The sequence below is a fragment of the Arachis ipaensis genome, chromosome B6 (assembly GCF_059453495.1).
Source record: "Arachis ipaensis isolate K30076 ecotype BB chromosome B6, ASM5945349v1, whole genome shotgun sequence".
Classification (NCBI taxonomy): Eukaryota; Viridiplantae; Streptophyta; class Magnoliopsida; order Fabales; family Fabaceae; genus Arachis; species Arachis ipaensis.
The window spans coordinates 1,239,236-1,259,908 of NC_142441.1; the positions used below are offsets into that span (position 1 = coordinate 1,239,236).

Consider the following 20,673-nt stretch of genomic DNA (forward strand, 5'->3'; position numbering starts at 1 on the left):
GCTAGATTAATTAGCAGAGTAATGTAACTAATGTTGGGTAAATCTTGATGTTAAAATAATATTAACCTAGGGAAGTGGGGTCCATTAGATACTAACCCTTAAACCTAGCTAGATAGGCTTGTGCATGGCATAAACTATGATGAAATAATAGCATCGTCCAAGTCTTATAAATATCGCCCCTGCCTTGACCTTGCTGAAACAAAATCTTGAAACCATGTCTCATCGATAAGCCCAAGGGATCGGAACATTGCCATTTGGATCCGAGAACATATTGAAAATGGGGCAACTTGATCACTTTTTGACTTTGTTTTTATCATAAATAAAATAAGAAAAACATCCAAGGCTTATCATATGTAATTATTTTATATAAATAAATGTGGCCAAAATGAATGGGATTATTCATTCAGTAAAGTAAGATAAGGACATGAGAGACTAGTATATGTGTTTGTCCTTTAAGAGTAACAAATCCAAATGAACCATGCATGATCATGATGATGGATATATGGGGATTCCCATCAGAACAAAAAAAAACTCCTACTCTGCCATCATCCATAAAAATAAAAATCACAAAGAAAGAAGAAGATGAAGGACAACTCATAATTCAAAGGTACATTATTGAAGTTTGACCGGCTAAGAATGCATTACAATTAAAGACAAACCCTATTAGGCTATTCCTTTTTGGTCCAAGCTAAGAGAACATAAGAAACATTTAACTCAAAATCTTAAAGTGTCAATTTAATGGATCTCTCATTTTATAAACTCATCACTCTTCCTTACTTTTTTTGATGCGGAACTAATTTTATGCACTCCTCACGCTTGCAACACTAATAGAAATATATATCCCTCATTTAGGAAACTATCATCCTTGAAGAAAAAAATAAACATAATTATTATCATTATATTTTGAACAGACATACCCATTCATTATAAGATAAGAGGTAAATTTTAGTACAAAATAGGATATAACTATGTTCAAATAACAATAGTGTTGGATGATAAGAAAAGAAATTAAGATGAGACTAGGTAGTAGTGTTATTAGAAAGGCTAATGCTAATAATAATTAGTTCCTCATCATCCTAAGTGCCAACTCTTGCAGCTCACCCAGGTCATTGTTGTTGTTGTTGTTGTTATATGATCTTCTCTTAGAAGAAGCTTGTTGTTGTTGTTGTTGGAATGAGTTGAAATCCTCTGGTCTTGTGTCATGCATATTATTATTTGCAACTCCATCAATGATGCTGCTGCTGTGATGATCAATTGATTCAAGTGAACTCTGAGGAGATATAGGAGGGTTCATGTAATTGGTGTGACCAAATGGATTGTTATTATTGTTGTTGATGGCTCCACCAACATTCCCTGGCCATTGATTCTCTATGTTCCTACAAGATTCCATTTGATTCTGTGCCAGCTGAGCCTTCACTTGCATCAATTGTGCCTGCAAGCATGCTACCTATACATATGTACCAACAAAGAAAATCATAAATTTTAATTATTATTTTATCACATACATCACCTTCACTACAACTGTAAATAAATATTTAATTAAAAATATTTTTAGCTTTGACTGGCTCTTGAAGCATCATAGAAGCCAAAACACAACATGTATGTATAGCTTTAGCAAGAGAAAAAGACAGGAGTGGAGTTATTGAATGACCTCACTCATTTTCCAAATTTCCAATATATATATATATATATATATATATATATATAATTCTAGATTTCTAAATAGAACTTGATGAACATGCATCAGCCAGCGTGACTACTAAGTCTTAAGAAGAAAAAAAAGAGATGAAAATTCAGGTGCAGTCAACTTCACGTGAAGTTGATACCTAAGAGCCGTTAAATGATTTGACTAATTTAACTAAATTTTCATCTAACGGCTCTTATATATCAACTTCACGTAAAGTTGACTTCACCTGAATTTTTACCAAAAAGGAAATAAACTGGAAGAATATATTATAAGTAAAAGTAATTAAGTTAAAGATACTGAATGATAAAAGAATAACGAAAATGTTTGGTAACCAAAGAAAATCAGCCATAACTTGCTTTATTTAGCATTCATTATTATTTAGCATTCTTTCTTAATGAATGCTAAATAAAGCAAGTTATGACTGTTTTTTTGTATACCTAGCATTACGCAAAAGATAAAGTTCGAAAAGAAAGTTGAAGTACCTGTTGTTGTAATGCGAAAATGTGAGAGACGCAACCATAAACGGGGTCTCTGATACGAGCTTGAGCCTCATAAGCAATGGTGACAACAGCCTCACAGCGATCATGAGCGGGAATATGAAGCAAGAGCTTGGAAACGTTGCTTGCACCAAACACCTTATGTATGGCTGCAAATCTTGCAGGCCCTTGTTCTGAGCAGAAGTATGGTGCAAATATGCAATCTGCAGCACACTTCCTCCTCAGAAACTTGCACGCCCCACACGGTGAACCTGACCCACCACTACTTGTTCCATTTCCACTTGAACAAGCCATTACTTATATATATATTTTGCAATTAAGCAAATTAATCTCTGAGGACTATGCTATATATATATATTTGGTTGGAGAGGGATTGAGAAAGAGATGGTTACGTTGTTTTTGTTAGGGGAAATTGATGAATTGTGTGTGGGACAATGGAATAAAGGAGGGTGTTATATTTATATTATATGAGAAAATGTGAATGGGGGACAAAGGAGGGTTCATAATGCAGGGTTCCAGGGGAACATTGCTTAATGGTTGATGCAATATTTTCTATGAGGAGGGTAAGGTTAATGTAACTTGCATTGCTTCATTAATTATTTCGTGTACCTTCTCTTTTAAGTTTCATGTTCATGTATCAACCAATTCGGTACTTAGCAGTATGTAGTATTTGTATCACCCCAAATGTTTAGTCACAACAAAAATAGCAGCCAAAAATTTTCTTTTATAATTTTTTTTAATTATATTTATTATTTTTCTATTCTCATGTTTTTTTTTTGCACTCTGTCAAATAATAATAATTGAATAAAAAATACATTAATAATATTTAAATTGCTTTACCAACTGTTATGGCGAACATATTATTATCTACTATTAGCAATTTTATTAAAAATATAAATTGTATATGTATAATATTCATAACTTTAAACATATAACATCCACGTATAATCTATGAATTAAAATTAATTTGTTATTATTTATTTTACCGGTCATAAACAAAAAATTTTTCTTTTTTTTTTATCTTCAATAAATTGAGACTAACAAATTTCAGATTTTGGATTTAAGAATTTAAGACTTTTATTTAAAATAAAGATTATATAATTGTAGATATAATAAGCTAATAATTATGGAGAGATTTGTGAGATTTGATTTTCATAAATTTAAATTGATTTTTGGTGTAATTAAGTAAAAAAATATTTATAAAAAAATTAATTGTGTCGATTAATTAAAAAGAATGATTCATGTTATTTTATAAGTAAATGTTATTAAATATATAATTTTATTTATTATTTGTGATATTTGACTATGTAACATTACTCTTGTATCCCCCTATTGAATCATGTCTAGGAGGACTAAGTATACATACAACATACCACTTGTTTGAAATTAAAAATACTTATAAATTAAAGCATTACATTCTAAAATACATATATTTTTGTTTAATTTTCTTAGAATATAGAAATAGACACGACACAATGCAAATTACTTGTTTTTTTACTTATATTTTCAACTTGTCTTAACTAGTAGACATAGTTTAACTTTGAGAAATACAAATTATTTTTTTTTAAAAAAGAGAGATACAAATTATTTTTTTTTAAAAAAAAGAGAGAGATAAATAAAAAAAACAAAATGTTTTTATTCTAAAATAAAAGTTTTCTACTTTTTTATTTGTTATTATTAGAAACAATAAAATAATCTAAGTATTTTGTTTTATGGTTATTTACTTATTTCAGTATCTCCTATAAAAATGTTTTGGTTTTGGTTTAGTTAACGAGCAGTAATTAATTAAATTAAGGTGAATTATATGATAAAAATGTAAGTTTACAGATTTTTTTTATGTGATGAAAGAGAAATTAAAAATATTAAAATTCACATTTTGAACATTAATAAAATAATAAAAAATAACTATAAAAAAATTTAATTTTTTCTTTATACAATTTCAATCTGTATTTAGAGTACCCTTAAATTATGTATAATAGAGTACCCCTTAAATTAAATACGTTACTGGCAATATGTAATGAAAGATATGATAGATAAATGAATTTCTTAAGAGTAGTTGGAGTTGGGTTCCAATTTTGCGCCGAACGCCGCACCTGGGAACTGCTGAAGTTTGTCACTTTACAACGCTGAGTTAGTACACTGCCACCTGCCGGTTACCCTATGCCCCCACAGCTTTCTGTTTATGGGGACCCTTCTAGTTTATTTTTATTACAATGACATGTTTTAGTATACTCAAATGGAAATACTTTTCTCATGTAGTAATTTTTTATTTTTGTAATTATTAAACCAAGATCAAAAAATTATATAGTTACAATTATATGGAGTACATGTTTCAGCATTTCCGGAGACATGTAATACTCTTTAATCAGTGCTCTTCACTGACTCACCAATAAAACATGTTTCTAAACATTTTGGACTTGGATCTATCTTAACTAATTCTTTTATCAATTTCTGTGGGTTATTATAGTTAAAATTATACATTGTCAATTGTAATAGCATAGGCGAAAAAGAGTACAGAAAATAATGAGAAATATCATAACTAATGAAATTAAATAATGTTAGTTTACTTCCATATATCTTTTAAGAGCTAAACTAGTGTCATGTGTATTTTTCAACAATTAAATTAGTATAAAAAAAGTTCAGGGATATAATTGATGATAGTTTAGTCTTTGGTTAAATTTATTATTATTAGCATTTTGCTAAAAAAGATATTTGTTAATATCTTTAATGTAAAAATTTTTAAAAAGATCATTTTAAAAAATTATTTAGTAGTACATTTATTAAAAAAATATTTATAGTATAAATAACTTTAACAAATAGCTTTAATAAGACCTAATAGAGAGTAAGATTGTACAAAGATACAGAAACTCTCTTTTATTTAAACAATTTTATTTAGTAAAACCCATAATACACCATATCATATGTTCCTTTCACTCTTATTCTTTCTGGCTTGCAAACCAGATTCCTCAGTATGTTAAAATTTAAAATAAATAAATGAAGAACAGATATTTAAGTAATTTCGTTTTTCTTTGGTCTAGAGAAGTAAAGGTTATGCTTGCTTTCATGACTTCATTCAACCGTTGCAGTTTCCTATTCATTGAAGAGAAGCTTTCATTTGACTTTTAAGGCATATTTTCTCTGACTCTCTTATGATTTACCAACAATTACTACATGATATGATCTGCAAGTAGCTTTGGTGAATCATGAAATTCAAATCTTCTACAGTTCCGTTTACTCGTACAAGATGATGTCATACACTCATCTAATATTTAGATATCTACGGGTCATCATCAAAATCTAAAATCAAATATATAAAGGTTTGTTTGCAATTTGCAAATATAGGTTTTAGAAGAGAATATCTTAATTCACTTTACACTTGAAGGTTGATTTTTTTGGTTATAAACATATGAGTGTGTAGTGCTCCGTTAAGGGATATGCAGGTGCTACACCACAATGTGAGGCAGCTTTTTGTGAATTTTGATGTTAACAATTCGGACCATGCGAATTGTTTGTAAAGTAAAATATAAGTGGTCTGATTTGCAAGGAGGAAAATTTTGAATTTTAGACGGTGTAAATCAGACCGTCTGTGTTGTTTTATTTTTTTTTTGAGTAATAGAAAAAACAATTCGGAATTATTATAAGATTTTTTTGGACGAATTTGAACAACTCAGGGTCCGATTTATGGAAATTTTGGACCGTCCGATTTGTTCTTAACTGATCTTACAAGCTGGTAAAGCTCACATGCTCTCCATATCCCGTCCTACCCCAATCCCTTCTCCATAATAAAAATAAAAAGCGACACTTGAAACCCTTTACTTCCTTTCCCTGCAAAATAAAAATTACAGAGCATGCTCCAAGAGATAAAAACCAAAATGGTTTAAGATTCAAATGAAAATCTGTGTTATTGCGGGTAACACGTAGTGATGTAATAGAGGTCACAACTCACAACCCTTAACAAGAGAAAACAATAAAATACATATTATATAATGGTGACTGTTATATGAATATAGCAGGCAGAATAAAACTGAAGACATTATTGCAGTTCGTCATCCTTAACAATGAGAAGTGGCTGTTTCTACGAAACAATAATTTGATTGGCACCAAGTAGCATGCAACAATTTTAAATACACCAAACCATCAGTGTCATTAATCAACATTTTATGGTGAGACAATTAACAGCATCACCTTATCACATGCAGACCACATAAAATATTGTGCAAACCAGTTAACTCCCATAACCACCATTGTGATTTGTGCTTGTTTCATTAGTTTATTGAATTTTTTGCATTACCCCATCAGTTAAGCTAGCGGCCATACTTTTTCTTCTCTGGATTCAAGGGTTTTTGTTTCTTTCAAACCACAAAAGACACATTATATGAATATGAACCATTTTGAAGCCCTTCCCTTCAACAAGTGGCATACAACTCTGATGTTAGTTATGCATACATATCATTAAAATGATTAATCTTAGGGTACTCATCTAAGGTAAACTTAATATATGCATAGCACACGAGAAGACCCTTAAACAAGCAACCACACTCATGCATCACATAAAACTTAAAAGGCAGGGGTACGTTTTGTTAGGAGCTCTAAACATGGGATGAAATTTTCATGGATAAACTGTGTCTAGTTTTACACATCAAACTCATCATGAAAATTTCCATTTCATTCTTATCACAACCAAACATGCCATTATACTCTAAAAGGTAAGAGCTCGCCGATAAACAAGCTAAAGTCTGATATTAAAATGGTGGTTTAGTTATAGACATTACCAGATCACTTAATACCATAAGAGACCAATGCTGTAAATGTTGAGTAGTTCCCATTACAAACACCGGAAAGGAAGAAGAAAGATCTCCACAGGAAACCCAAAATGAGACCTTTACCAACAGGAATTCTAAAGACTTCTAGAAGAACTATGTTCAACTCCTACTCAAAATGCTGCCTAGTTTACTCCAACAATCTTCAATTCTTCATCTCTTGTGATGGAACCTCACCTTCAACAAATATTGCAACTTAACCTGCACAAATCGTACACATTCAGTCACATGCATAACTGCATAAGTGATTTACAAACCATCAAACCGTTTTTCGGAAAAAGCACTAGGGTTTGTCTTGAAAAGCTTTATGATATGGTCATCAAAATGCACCTAAATTAGCAGCTAGAGAATAATTATACTCAGCCACAAACTCAAACATCATATCATTGTGCTGAAAATTTGTGTGCTTTACAGTTTCCACAAGTTGGCTAACAATACTTAGTTTTCATTACTAAGTTGACAATCATTAGAGAGCTATACCTATAAGTCCCATTTAATCAGCATAAATATATCAAAATTACAAATCAATAATGGTCACGATAGTAATTTCCTGATTTAATTGTGATACAATTTAAACAAGTATTCTAACTTAAAACACTTACTTCATTGACATGGTAAGGCAAAAAATAGACCAACCAATCATGAAACTTACTTGAGAAGTGTTATACACAATATACTCATTGTACATGAGCTCAGAAGTCTTGACATTTGATGGCACAGGCTTGCCACAGGGAACCGTGACATCGTCCCTCCACTTAACATGTTCTGATTCATTAGGCACTTTCTTGCCAAGGCCTTTAGTAGAGTGCTTTCCTTCGGGAGGCTTATCCATGTACTGTTTGATAGATGAAGGAGCCGTTCAATATAAAATGAACATTTTTGCAAATCAATTTGGCAGAAATTTAGTGTTTAATGTGCATGAACTCATTAAAAAGCCAATATACACAACTTGAATCAAACCAGACTGACCTTAGCTTTCTTGAGCTCATAGACATTTCCAAGGGCAACTTCACTCAAAAGCATTAGACCAACAGGATTTTTCTTTTCAGTGAAACAATACTGAGCACTCTTGCTGACCAAGTCAGCAAAGTAAATACCTTTGCCAAACTGCAATGCAAAATATTCAGATTTTGCCACCAGTGCATAAGTAATTACGTATGAAATGCATAAAATTATAAAAACAAGATAAGTATGAATGAGGGGTAATCAATCGAACCATGTAGCCAGTCACCGGGGCCTCCGGAGGTGCAATTCTAAGTCCTTGGCTAAGAATACCCACAAAATTTGTCACCCTAGAACCTGAAACAGAGAAAAATTGTTATAGGTGTCTTAACTCCAATTTTATACATATTACTGTTCATAATGTAGTATGCACATTGCAAAAAATAAATAAGTCATACAAACGATTGTAATTTACCCAAACTGGAGGTATTTCAACAGAGAGATTAAAGAAATTATAACCTAGAAGTTTAGGCTTTTAGAACTCCTGTGTAGTAATATCATGGGCCTTCCCATGGATTAATCAAGTTTAGGAGCAGAATTCCAAGATTCATAGATTGAGAGGTTTTCTCTTCACTTTTTCTATTAAGAAATCTGATTTGTATTCATTTTGTTCAACTTTCCTACTCTTGTGTCGTATTGGATATTAGAAACAGCACAATACTGGTCAAATAATAATCAAAACCTACCGTGCCATAGTAGCATTTTGTTACCAAGTTTCTCCCTATAGGGAGCATACTTATCAAATTCTCCTTGCCTTTCAAGGGAAAAAACTTCTTCTAGCTCAAGACTCCATTCCTGTATAGAAGGAATACAAATAAGGATGTTATATAGTAAAAGAAATGAAAGAGCTCATACTTGAAATTAAATACACAGAAACATACCGTATGTGTGGGAGCATGAGTAGTATGGAGATACTTCTCAATCAATCGATAATCTTCACTATCATGAGGTAGAGGAGACATGACACACTGGAGCTTCTTATACTTATCATCAATGGAGTCATCACTGTTAGCATCAAATCCAACTAATCTAGAAGCTATTTCAATGTTTTGAAGAGCTTCTAACATTTTCACCTGCAACAAAATTATTCAAAATATAACAAGATTCACATGTGCCAATCCACATGGAAAAAAGAGTCAGAAAAGTGCTGATCAAATTCAAACACAAAAAAAATTCTTTTCTTAACCAAAAAAAGGCTTTACATTTCTTGCATTAATATTTTATCCATTAAGCTTTATATATCAAAAATCATGACTGAGTTTTAAGAAAACAAGAAAATAAAAATGACATCATTTTTTAACTATATTCAGGCATAACTTTATCAACATCCTTGTGCCACACAATTGCAAGAACAAAACTGACAAAAATCAAAGCATCAATCTGACTTCATGTTTCATGTATTTATTATCAAATACAACCTGGAATATCATTCGGAAGGTAATACACACCTTTGACTTAAAATCATCGTCATCCCTAATAATATGTGGATGAATAGATGGGATCAAAGTAAAGAACCGATTGCTGGCATCAATAAGCAAGCTTTCCCGGACTGATGGGTCAGAATTCTTAGTTAGGAGATTCTGTATATCTGTTAATGCTTCAAACCCTGGAAAGAAGAACCAAAATAACATAAAATCAAACATTTATTACTTTAACACAGCATGATTGCTTCATGCTGCCAATAAAAGAAAATAGTAAACTTCTATAGCTAATTGAGATAGAGGAATGAACATGTAGATACCTTTTTGAATATTACTTTTGCTCAGTTTCCCAAGTGGCATTTCGGACATATTAATATCAAATTCCATCATGGCAGCTCTATAAAACCCAAGAATTAGTATTGAATAAGATATTTGCCAATAAAACGAAGTGGTATTAGATCAAAACCTGTATGTTTCCACGTTGAAGAGCATTTTCATCAATTCTTTTAATGCAGGTGGTAGTTTGCTGTCCTCGTCATTTCTGTTTTTCTTTGAAACCTGTTTGTTAACTCCATAATCCTACAAAGTGACATTTGAAATAGCCATGAGTTGAATAATTGCCTTATAGGTGAAACTGATCAAAATCAAATAAAATTTATATAGTTAGGTTAGAATAAGTACAATATCCAATGGGAAGAACTTTCCAGGTTGCTTCTGAATAGTCTTTTGCTCCCAAGCCTCCCAAGTATTTCCAGTCTTCTCATAAAATAATCGTTTGAATTCCTTGATTGCATCTGATTTCAACATTTCATCCAGTTTGGTTCCTCCAATCTTGTCATTTCCCACTCGGCCCCATTTACGAAACACATAGCATGCTGAACCCTTGTCTTCTTCAATGATTTGGAGAATATAGTAGCTTTACATAAGAAAAAGTTAGAAGATGATGATGGAAGTGTCAATAATGGATTTTTTAATCTTTTTTTACTAAAATGTGAGGGGATGGGATGGGGGAAAAGTATTATAACAAGGATCTTTGTAATAGGCATCTAATACAAGAGAACTTGACAGAGAAAAGTGAGTAAACCTCTAGGAATTGAGCAAAAGCAGTGTAATTTCACCTATGTTGGGTGAAAATGTGTATGATAAGGTTAGTTGTTCAAGAGACCTAGCTCTGTCGTAACTTCCAATTCTATTCCAACTTTCTTAACGCTTCCCTCAACATCAAACATAGTATAACAATATCAAGATGCATACCTTTAGCTTCAATTTTTAACATCAATAGCAGATAACAAGCTGCTGCTAATCCTAGCTTAGGGCGAGGAAACAGACTCTAGGCTAAAAGCTGAACAAGAAAGGTAAAAATACAATGAACTCACCTGTTAACACCAGTAGATAAATCAGACTTATTCAAAGTTGTGTTATAAATGGTTTCTCTTTCCTCAAGTATGTGGCCAGAATCCTGTAGGCCAGAAGCCTCATGGACAGCACTTTGCCCCTTCACTTTAATTGTGACAATGCTAGAAGACTCTCCAATCATTTCAACTTTGTACATATCAAAGGGAAGCTTCTTCTTTTTCTCAATAGAATCAACCAAATAGTCCTCTCTTACTATTGGTATTTTCATCCTCCTATAGAAGAACTCTTAAGTCAGTTAGGTTTGAATAACTCAGAACAAAAAGCTAGGAAAAAATGGGTATTTGAGATTCGCAATTTGAATGCACCCCTACCTTGCCTTCCTCATCTCAACTTCATCATTGAGCAATCCGCTAACAACCAAGCAGTTAGTTTCTGCAAGTAAATAGGTCAAAATGATATAGATGAAGAATAGAAATGTATGCTTCTCCAAATCCTTCCTTAACAAAAGAGATATATATTCTTCTGGAATTTTCATATCCAGCAGCTACCTTTCTTCACTTTTGCATGAAGCTCCCCACCAAAGCCTTCAATTTTGCATTTCCATTCCGCCTGCATGATCAGCTCTTATAAGATCATTTGTAAACATGCCACAAAACTAAGACATGACAGATTCTCAAAATGATTTTGAGGGAGAGGGGAACTTCAACTTATGGACTCAAAAACACAGATGACAAAGGAAAGAAGTTATACAATAGTTTCTTTAGGAAATCCACACATGGCAACTTTCAAATCTCCCAAACTTCCACCATTTGAAGATTGATTCTGAGAAGCAACAGCTTGACTTTCCCTTGCTGACGGTGCAGGCAATATCCTAACTGGTTTCTTCCCTTTTTGAGATTTGAACCACTGAAAATGACATGCAAATACTTCAGTCAGAACTGACAGTTTTGGTTTGTGTCAATCAATTTTCCTTACACACCTTTTTAAGGTACTGGTTGTCTGTTTCCTCTGGGATTTTCCACTTCCCTTCAAGACGTTTTGATTCACAGGTAGAGTACGAACATTTACTCCACTCAGAAATGTATCCACTGCACCGGTACATTCCTCCAGAATAGTGCAGATTGCCAGAGCATGTTGGGCAGCTACCAAGTGCTCCAAACATCATTCCATCAGCACTGAAAATCACAATAATATCGAAAATAGACGTTGATTGAAAAGATCATGTAAATCATTTCCAAAATACATCACAAAGGGAGTGGAAAAAGACAAAAATGTATGTAAAAAAATATCTTCCATAAAGAAAATAGTATAGTGGTAACATGCTTGTATTATTGTTGTTTATTTAGATTAATAAATTCTAATTTTTCCATTAAAACTATAATAGAGCTCAGGACAAGTTATAATGCATTTAACAGTTTACACCCACCCAGCAAATAGATAACTATATCTGATATCTACTATCGGTTAAATCCTTGGTAACTTAGAATAAAAGGTGGATATCATATTGAATAGAGAACCTTGAGCATCACAAAGCAAAAGCAATAAGGAGGCAAAAGGTGGTTAAAAGATCAACACAAAAAGTGCAAGAAAAGAAAATTACCAGCGATCACGTAAATCAAGTTCTGATCCAGTTGAATCTTGATTATTGGCTTCTAGCATTTCACGCAACTCTGGTGTTGTCACGTGCTTTTTAAGATCATCCTTTAGAGCCCAGAGTTCTTTGCTCTGTGCCTCCAATCTATTCTCTAGATCATTTACCTTATCCAAATCACTAGAATTTTTCACTGATGCCACGCTGCTAGCAGACTCGTCTCCCTTTACCTTGGCAACTTTTGACTTCTGCCCACCCTCAGCATCCTTCCCACGTTTTGTGCCACCTTTTGAATTGGTTCGTCTTATGGATTCTTTAGTATCTTCGGACTCAACTTTTGGACCACTATCGCCTGAAAGAAAACGAGTGAGAAGCCAACTACAAAAGAAAACAGCAGAGGCAACCACTATGTCAAGAAACATCCTGTCTTGAACATAATGATCCCTATACGGTGGTATAGACTATACCTGCCAAGGCACTGACAGCTGATTGTTCAGAAGGTGGAAGATTATTCCATCCCGACAACTTATCCACTTGAATTGATGGTGATGATTCTATGAAACACTTGGCATGATGCCAAGCCAAACCTTTAGCACCCCCTCCATCAGGCTTGATAGATATCCGAACCTCAAATAATATTGAAGTCAGTCAGCGAGGAGAAAGATTCTAGACCCAATTACACATGAAATATGTTTTCCCTCCACAAAATCCATAAGCCCAATGACATACACACTCTAGCAGCCAGCATATGAAATACTATGACATAGAATGAAAAATTAAAAGCCAACCTCTCCTTTGGTGATCTTTTTACTACAATGTTTGCATGTAGCACGAGCATTCTGTGAAACTTCAATACCACACTCGGTATCCTTGACAGATTTTGACTTCGTTGTTGTTGATGCACCAGCTTCTACATATCTTCTGACCTTCTGCTGATCTTCCCAGCGAAGAGTCTCTAGGTCTTCAACATCATCAACTCTAGAAGAAAAGTGTTACAAGCAAATCCTTGTTGATGTCAAATCATCACACAGATCCATATTTATAATGGAAATAAGTAGAAAATTTCATACAATTTTATCTGGTTGGATTTCCTCAATATGCAATCCGCATGGTTCCACATCTGATAGAAAAAGAATACAGATCAAAACACCAAATGTTGTAACTCTCACTACTTACTACCTACTACCAAGTTAATTCAAATGCACTAAAGATTTTAAATAACAAGACTACTTTCTTTTCAGCTCTTTGAATTTATTGTTGGAGTATTGTTTAGGTGAGATATGTAAGTTATTTTATTAAAATAATAATGTGTATGTTATTTATGCTCATATGATGTGATAATTATAAATTTCAAGATCTTGTTAGAAATAGTTTCTGAATTGATTGTAGAAACAAAAACTAAGAAGATATCCCAGTAGTTCTTAGGATGCACTCTTAACCAAGGTCAAAGCTTTTGCAGTTCAAATAAAGATTGAAGCCTTTACATAGCCAAAAATGTTCTTAGGATGCACTCTTAACCAAGCAACAAAACTTTTCAAGTGAAGGAATTTATACCTTCTTTTTTTCTTCCAGGAAGTTCTCTAAAGTAAAAGCCACAATTTCTAAATACTCAACCTCTTTTACCAAAAAAAAAAAAGGAAGAGCATTTTTCTAAAGAATGCAGTAGAAGCAGAGTTAAAGAAACAAAGGAATGAAAGTTAAGAACAGAAAAGTTAAAGCTCATTAGACCTTAGACAGTGCCCTTTGCCACTGTTTCTCAAAGGAAGAAAGATGATGGATTAAAAGGGAAGCGGGGTTAGGGTATGAGAAGAAATGAAAAAACTTAAAAAAGAGAGGAATGGGAAGAGTAATACCGCCATGATGCCGTCGAACTTGGTGGATTGGACCATCTTGCCGAGGCGGAATTGCTCCTTGTCGATGGGAGCCTTACACGTCCTGCATGATGATCTCCCTGACTTGGCATACTCCGCTTTCCATGGCTTCTGCTCCTTCTGAGGCGTCGCCATTCTCAACTTCTCACCCTCACACACTCTCTCTCTCACACACGATCCTTCCTCTCCCTTTTTCACTACTCACTCATTTCATTGGCTTCCCCGAAACGCTTTCAATGCTTATTAATCCGTATAAAAATCATAAATAAGTATTTGTATACTTAGCATTTTTGTATTCGCTTGCTTACAGATATTATTATTATTATTATTATTATTATTATTATTATTATTAGTTATAATTATTTATACATGTTTTCAAGGACTGATTTTTTTTTATATTGGAACAAATTGTGTGATGTGCTCCAATATTTTAATGTATGTGAGTTTTACTTTTGTATAGAATAATTTTTTACCTTTTAAAAGACACAAAACGTCACTTACGTTTTGTATATAAAAATTATTTTTAAATTTATTAAATACAAAAGGACAATGCCATTTTCATTTGAAAAATAAAAAATATATATTTTTTACAAAACGACATAATCGTTTTGAATGAAGTAATTTTTTTTAAATTGAGAATAGAAAAACGTCATTGACGTTTTGATGTTTTTTATTTTTTTTAATTAAAAAAGTTGAAAACATTCCCATAACCATATTAAATATAATTTTTTTGACATTTTGATGAATTACACCAATACAAATTTAATATTATAAAAAAAAAAGTTCTGTTTCCAAGTGAACTTTTTAATTTTATATGAGGTAATAGCTCGTGTATAGCAAGATTATTGGAGTGTAGGGTGATTAATGCCCTTAGGATGAAAGTGTTAAACAAATCGAACGGTCTGATAAAAAAAAATAATCAGACGATCCGATTATACTAATTGAATGATACACAAATGGAACCGTTCGATTTGCGTACCGATAACTCGTGGCTTGCATGCAGCGCTTCCCAACTTTGGCTCTCCTTAAGCTTCGTTAATCTCTCAACCACCCATCACTTTACAGTTTTACTCTCATCATTCTCACTATTTGAAACACATACCTCCAACTTCACTTCTCTCTTCATTTTTTCCATTGTTAGATCAGCAAAAAACACCATTAACAAATTCAGAAACAATAGCTAAAAGATCCAAAATAAAAAAAATTAATTAACCAGAGTTTTATATTATTAATTATCTTGGTCATTTATATTATGTAATTTTTTATTATTAAATATTTTAATTTAATAAAAATAGTAGTGATAGATTTAAGTAGAAATATTATATTAAGTATGTATGATATTATTATTTATTGTTAGAAATATTCAGTATAAGAAAACAAATTTAAAAATTTTTGCATAATTATTGAATTAATTATTATTATAAATATAGTGTTTAGATATTTAATTAAGGATTAACAAATTACTATTGTGTGTTGTTAGTTAGATATTCAATTAATAAATTTTTTTATTGTATTGTACTGAAAATGAAAGTTTTAAAATTTTATAAATATAATAATTAATTATTCTTAGTCAATAATAATTCTGGTATATTATTATTATTATTATTATTATTATTATTATTATTATTATTATTATTATTATTATTATTATTATTATTATTATAATAATAATAATAATAATAAATGTTAACTGCAATTTTGGTCTTTAAAGTAGTGGCTGAAAAATTATTTTGTTATTGGCCTTTTTTTGCTACAAAATAGTCCCAAAAGTTTAACTAAGTTTTAAAATCGTTTTTTTTACCAAATTTTTTATTTTTATTCCAAACTAGCGGCTCAACAGGCACTAACGTGCCTGTTCAGCCGCTTTTCTATTGTTTTTAAGAAATTAATTTTATTTTTCTGTTAATATATTATTTACTTTTCAAATTTATTAGATAAATATTTTTTTATTTTAATATTGACGTGATCTTATTTATATCATATTTTGTTGAAATTAAAATTACTATAAAACACTTTAAAATGTTAAATTATAAAACCACACAATAAAGAGATAATATAAAATCGTCATAGTTAAAGTTCTAGGTAATATATGAGGTGAAATATTCGATAGAGTAAATTTTTATTCTCAACTATTCTAAAATATACAAAAAGTATTTTCAGAATGATAATGCTTCTATTGTATTTCTTTAAAAGTTTTGAATGTCGTCTATTAATTTATAATATTTTTAATTTAATTTTTTAAATTTGTTATGACAAAATAACGATATGATGAAGTTTTTGTCCTCTAAAATTGCGAAAATATTTTTAAAAATTAGTTTATTCATTGTACTTTATTTTGTTTTTTTTTTTTTTGGGTGTTTATGTTATATTCCATACATTATTAAATTTTAATTTGATAATTTTTTATCATCAAGGACTTATTATTTAGTTACTGTAATTTAATTAAGATTTATTTTTCATCACTAAATAATGTTATGTGTATTACGGTTATTGCCATTAAATAATATTTGTAGTAGCATTTTTTTAGTTTGTACTTAAATTAGTTATTCAATAAAAATTTGTCCGATAACTCATAAAAATATATACAATGTTATCTATATTTTTAATTTGAGGATTTTTAGTTTAGTTACCTATTGACTTATAATATTTAATATAGTATTTTGATATTTTTTAAAAAATTAGAACACATTTTGCCATGACCAAATTTTACTATCTATTAAATTTTTAATTGGGTAAAGATTCTATAATAAAAAGGATCTATATAATTTATACAATACATTAATAAATACATGAGATAAAATAAGACATATTTTTGTACTATTTTACAATAGTTGTTATTTTGTGTTTAAGGTAGATCTTTTCTAATTTTACTATTTAATTTTAAAAGATATATGTTGTTACCAAAATTTTATTACAAAGTTATTGTTATTATTAGTCTTACGAATGTATTGCCTATTTAAAATTTATAGTATTTGTTAATTATTTGTTTTATTTTTTTATTATAGACTTCATAATTTTGTTTAACATTAGGCATTTTATATAATAGTGCACAATATCAAACTTCTTAATTTATTCAATACAAAAAATATTTTAAATGAATATTATGCGATGAAGATAAAATATTAAAAATATAAGTAGAGTATGTGAGTACTAACTTCATATTTGCATGGCTTTTAGTATTATTTGTAACTGGTTCATTATAAGAGATTGATTGAGGCATTGAATTAGTAGCAGTGGTGTATGTCTCGACCTACACTAATACAAAAAAAATACAAACTTAATATGTTGTAGATTATCTTAAAAGAATTAAAAATTAGTTCTCAGAAATCAAATCAAATCGCGTAAATTAAGTTAATTAATTTTGTTAATCTTCTATATTAAGATTTAATGTATAGGCAAAATGACTTAAAACGACGTTATTACATGTTTTGAATATATAGGGTACTAACCAGTTAGGACATCACCACATCTTTTACTTGAACAACTTCATTATAATGTGATTCCAGACCTATATTTTTAAAGAGTAATACAGATAATAAGCATAATTTGAATTCATAAGATTAAAATTAGTTATCATGATTAAAGTTAACTTTTATGTCGCGTATAAAGGTAATTTTAATTATTTTAAATTTGTTTAATTTTATTCTGAAACAGAGAATATTTTAAAAATAATATTCTTCTATTATATTTTTTTCATTGATTTTTTTCAAAGTTTGAATATCGTCCATTAATTTGTGACATTTTTAAATTTATTTTTTAAATTTATTATGATAAATTAACAATATGATGAGTATTTTGTCCGTTAAGATTGCAGAAATATTTTTTAAAAAATAGTTTATTTGTTATACTCTAATTTATCTTTATTTTTTGTGTTTATATTTTAATATTTCACATTAGAAATTTATTACATATTTAATATTATTAAATTAATATATTTTTAATAATAAATAATGTTACGTGTCTCATGATTATTAATATTATTGGTTGATATAGTAGCATTTTTTTATAATTGATATTTAAGATAGTTATTCAATAAAAATTGATTCAGTAACTCATATAAATATGTAGAGCGTTATCTATGTTTTTAATTTTAGAATTTGAAAATTATTTATCCAATCACTGTTTGTAATATTTAATATAGTATTTAGATTTTTTATAAAATTATGACCCATTTTACCGTGATCAAATTTTGGCATTTGTTAAATTTTTAAATGAAAAATAATTTTATAATAAGAAGGATTAATTTTTATTTATGCCATGTATTTAAATACATGAGATGAAATATCAATATTCTTGTATTCTTCTTCTATCATTATGTTTGTATTTAAGTCAGAATTCTCCTGGTTTTATTTTTAAATTATAAAAAATATATATTATTACCAAAATTTTAAAATATGAAAATATATAAATTAAAATAAAAACTAAAAAAATTAAATTAAAGTATATTAAAAATCATTATGTTACATTAATTTAACACAATATATAAATATTATTTTGATAATAAAATTATTATGTTTGACAACTTTTTATAATTATCTTATAACGTAGTATTTTTGTATTTAAAATGACTTTATTTATTTTTTTAATATGAGAATGCAAATGCATCTTTTTTTTATTTTTAATATTTTATCCCAAGCATCTACATTAATTTGAAACATAAATATATTTTTTTGTAATAAATTTATAATAAAAGTTTTAGTTAAAGAGAACTCAATACTTCTTTTAATAATTTAGAGCAAAAAATTTATTTTTATTTTATAGTTATTACTTTGTAAAATATATTTAATCACTCAAATTTAAAAATACACATGGCAAAAAAATAAGCGATATGTTAATATTTTTTCTCTTTATTCTATTTGTTATTATTAGTTTTATGAATACATTGTTTATTTTAATTTTTTAATTATTTATATACTATATGATAAAGATGAAATATTAAAAAAATTATTATTTTGTCCACTAAATTTATTTTATAAAATAAATTATGTAAGGATATACGAAGTCTAAAAAAAATTGGACACCAAATTCTAGTAACTTTTTGTATTTTTTAGTAAGGAGTGCTCTGTTATATATGTAATTTTTTTTAAGTTAAATAATAAGCATCAAAAATATATAAATAGTGTATATTAATTTAATTAATTTTGTTATAGAATACCAACCAATTATGTTACTATGACGTCTGTTATTTGTACCAATTTCATTATCATGCGCTTTCAATTCTAGAATTTTCAAAGAGTAGAATACAGATTTTAAGCAAAAATTGAATTATCATAAGACATGTTAAGTTTTATGTTACCTGAAACAAAATGATGATGATGATGATGATGGGTGGCTCTTATCATTTGTCTAAGTGTAGTTAATTATGTACTTGACAATGGATTTGGAATAGGAATTATATTAGTTGATATAATATGATTGCTGATTCGTTGAATTTTCCAATTATAATTGTCAGAACATAAGGTTGCAAGAGCATGATTGAAAGTGAAACAGATATTTAAAAATAAGAAAGAGATTAACAAAATCAATTAACAAAGTTCTTATCTTAAGTTGCCAGATTATTTAAAAAATCAATTAACAAATTCGTATCTTACTATATTTATTGTATCTCACTATATTTATTATATTTATTGTGTTATATGTGAATCTAATAATTAATAAAAAATAATATTTTTTAATATAGAACATATTAAAAATAAAGAAAAAAATTAACAAAATATACGTAGAGATTTTTCATTCTACCATTGGTAAATATAAATTTTTTTACATCTTTTATATGCCAATCATATGACAGATGAATAATATTAAATTAATTAATCTTTTTACAATAATTTAAAAAATTAGTAAATGTCAATTTTAGTACTCTTTATAAATAAATGTCAAATTTAATACTCTACATAATTAATAGTTTAGATAGTTTAGAAAATTATAAACATAGACTTTAATAATACGTATCAATTAATAAACATAGACTTTGATAATACGTATCAAACAATGCAAAAAAAATATTGATAAATTTTAATAAATATAGAATATATTTATAGATAAATTTTAATACTATAGAATATATTTGAGTAGTAGTGCTCGATCTATAATTATACAAAAAAAATACAAACTTTAGATGTAAAAATGGAATAAGATAAAGAGTACTTGTCCTTTGAATTTTTTTTTAAAAATTAAAAATTAGTACTCATAACGTCTATTATTACTCAAAAGGTACCTGTATTTGGCAATGGAATTGGCATAGAAATTGTATCAACTTCCTTGTCAAATTCTCTCACGATGATTTGCAGGTGTCCTTTCTTAGTAAATACATGTCAGAACCAAAAGATAGCAGCAAGATGCAGAAAAAAGAATCGACAACAGTGAGAAATATTTGTAAGTGGAGCAGTTATTTATTTTTCTCACGATTGCAGCAGTTATTTAATGGG

General features: G+C 29.3%; 2 protein-coding genes across 3 annotated transcripts; both read right to left on the bottom strand.

Moving 5' to 3' along the window:
- Positions 1-943: 943 nt before the first annotated feature.
- LOC107645258 (LOB domain-containing protein 16) lies at positions 944-2,583 on the bottom strand. The gene is made up of 2 exons (XM_016349248.3): positions 2,170-2,583; positions 944-1,447 (listed from the first exon to the last, which is right to left on the bottom strand). The coding sequence occupies exons 1-2, from the start codon at positions 2,476-2,478 to the stop codon at positions 1,061-1,063; spliced, it is 696 nt and encodes a 231-aa protein (XP_016204734.1). The 5' UTR covers positions 2,479-2,583; the 3' UTR covers positions 944-1,060.
- Positions 2,584-6,905: 4,322 nt separating this feature from the next.
- Positions 6,906-14,509, bottom strand: PARP1 (poly(ADP-ribose) polymerase 2). Of its 2 annotated transcripts, none has more exons than XM_016349247.3 (20): positions 14,228-14,509; positions 13,445-13,494; positions 13,163-13,352; positions 12,842-13,001; positions 12,384-12,726; positions 11,763-11,958; positions 11,534-11,689; positions 11,332-11,392; positions 11,155-11,215; positions 10,804-11,055; positions 10,109-10,343; positions 9,894-10,006; positions 9,748-9,824; positions 9,455-9,612; positions 8,888-9,079; positions 8,693-8,801; positions 8,221-8,303; positions 7,974-8,111; positions 7,657-7,839; positions 6,906-7,205 (listed from the first exon to the last, which is right to left on the bottom strand). In XM_016349247.3, exons 1-20 carry the CDS (start codon positions 14,378-14,380, stop codon positions 7,158-7,160), a joined length of 2,958 nt encoding a protein of 985 aa, XP_016204733.1. In that variant the 5' UTR covers positions 14,381-14,509; the 3' UTR covers positions 6,906-7,157. The 2 variants fall into 2 exon arrangements, with proteins under 2 accessions (XP_016204733.1, XP_088345592.1); XM_088489466.1 differs by having other exon boundaries at positions 12,842-12,983; positions 14,228-14,470.
- Between the last annotated feature and the right edge of the window lie 6,164 nt (positions 14,510-20,673).

Coding starts and splice junctions, on each gene's coding strand:
- LOC107645258 (XM_016349248.3), bottom strand. CDS start 2,478: ATGGCTTGTTCAAGTGGAAATGGAACAAGTAGTGGTGGGTCAGGTTCA. Junction 1,448..2,169: donor TTTTCGCATTACAACAACAG/GTACTTCAACTT, acceptor ACATATGTATAG/GTAGCATGCTTGCAGGCACA.
- PARP1 (XM_016349247.3), bottom strand. CDS start 14,380: ATGGCGACGCCTCAGAAGGAGCAGAAGCCATGGAAAGCGGAGTATGCC. Junction 10,344..10,803: donor TTATCTACTGGTGTTAACAG/GTGAGTTCATTG, acceptor TCTTATGTAAAG/CTACTATATTCTCCAAATCA. Junction 9,080..9,454: donor ACGATGATTTTAAGTCAAAG/GTGTGTATTACC, acceptor ATTTTGTTGCAG/GTGAAAATGTTAGAAGCTCT.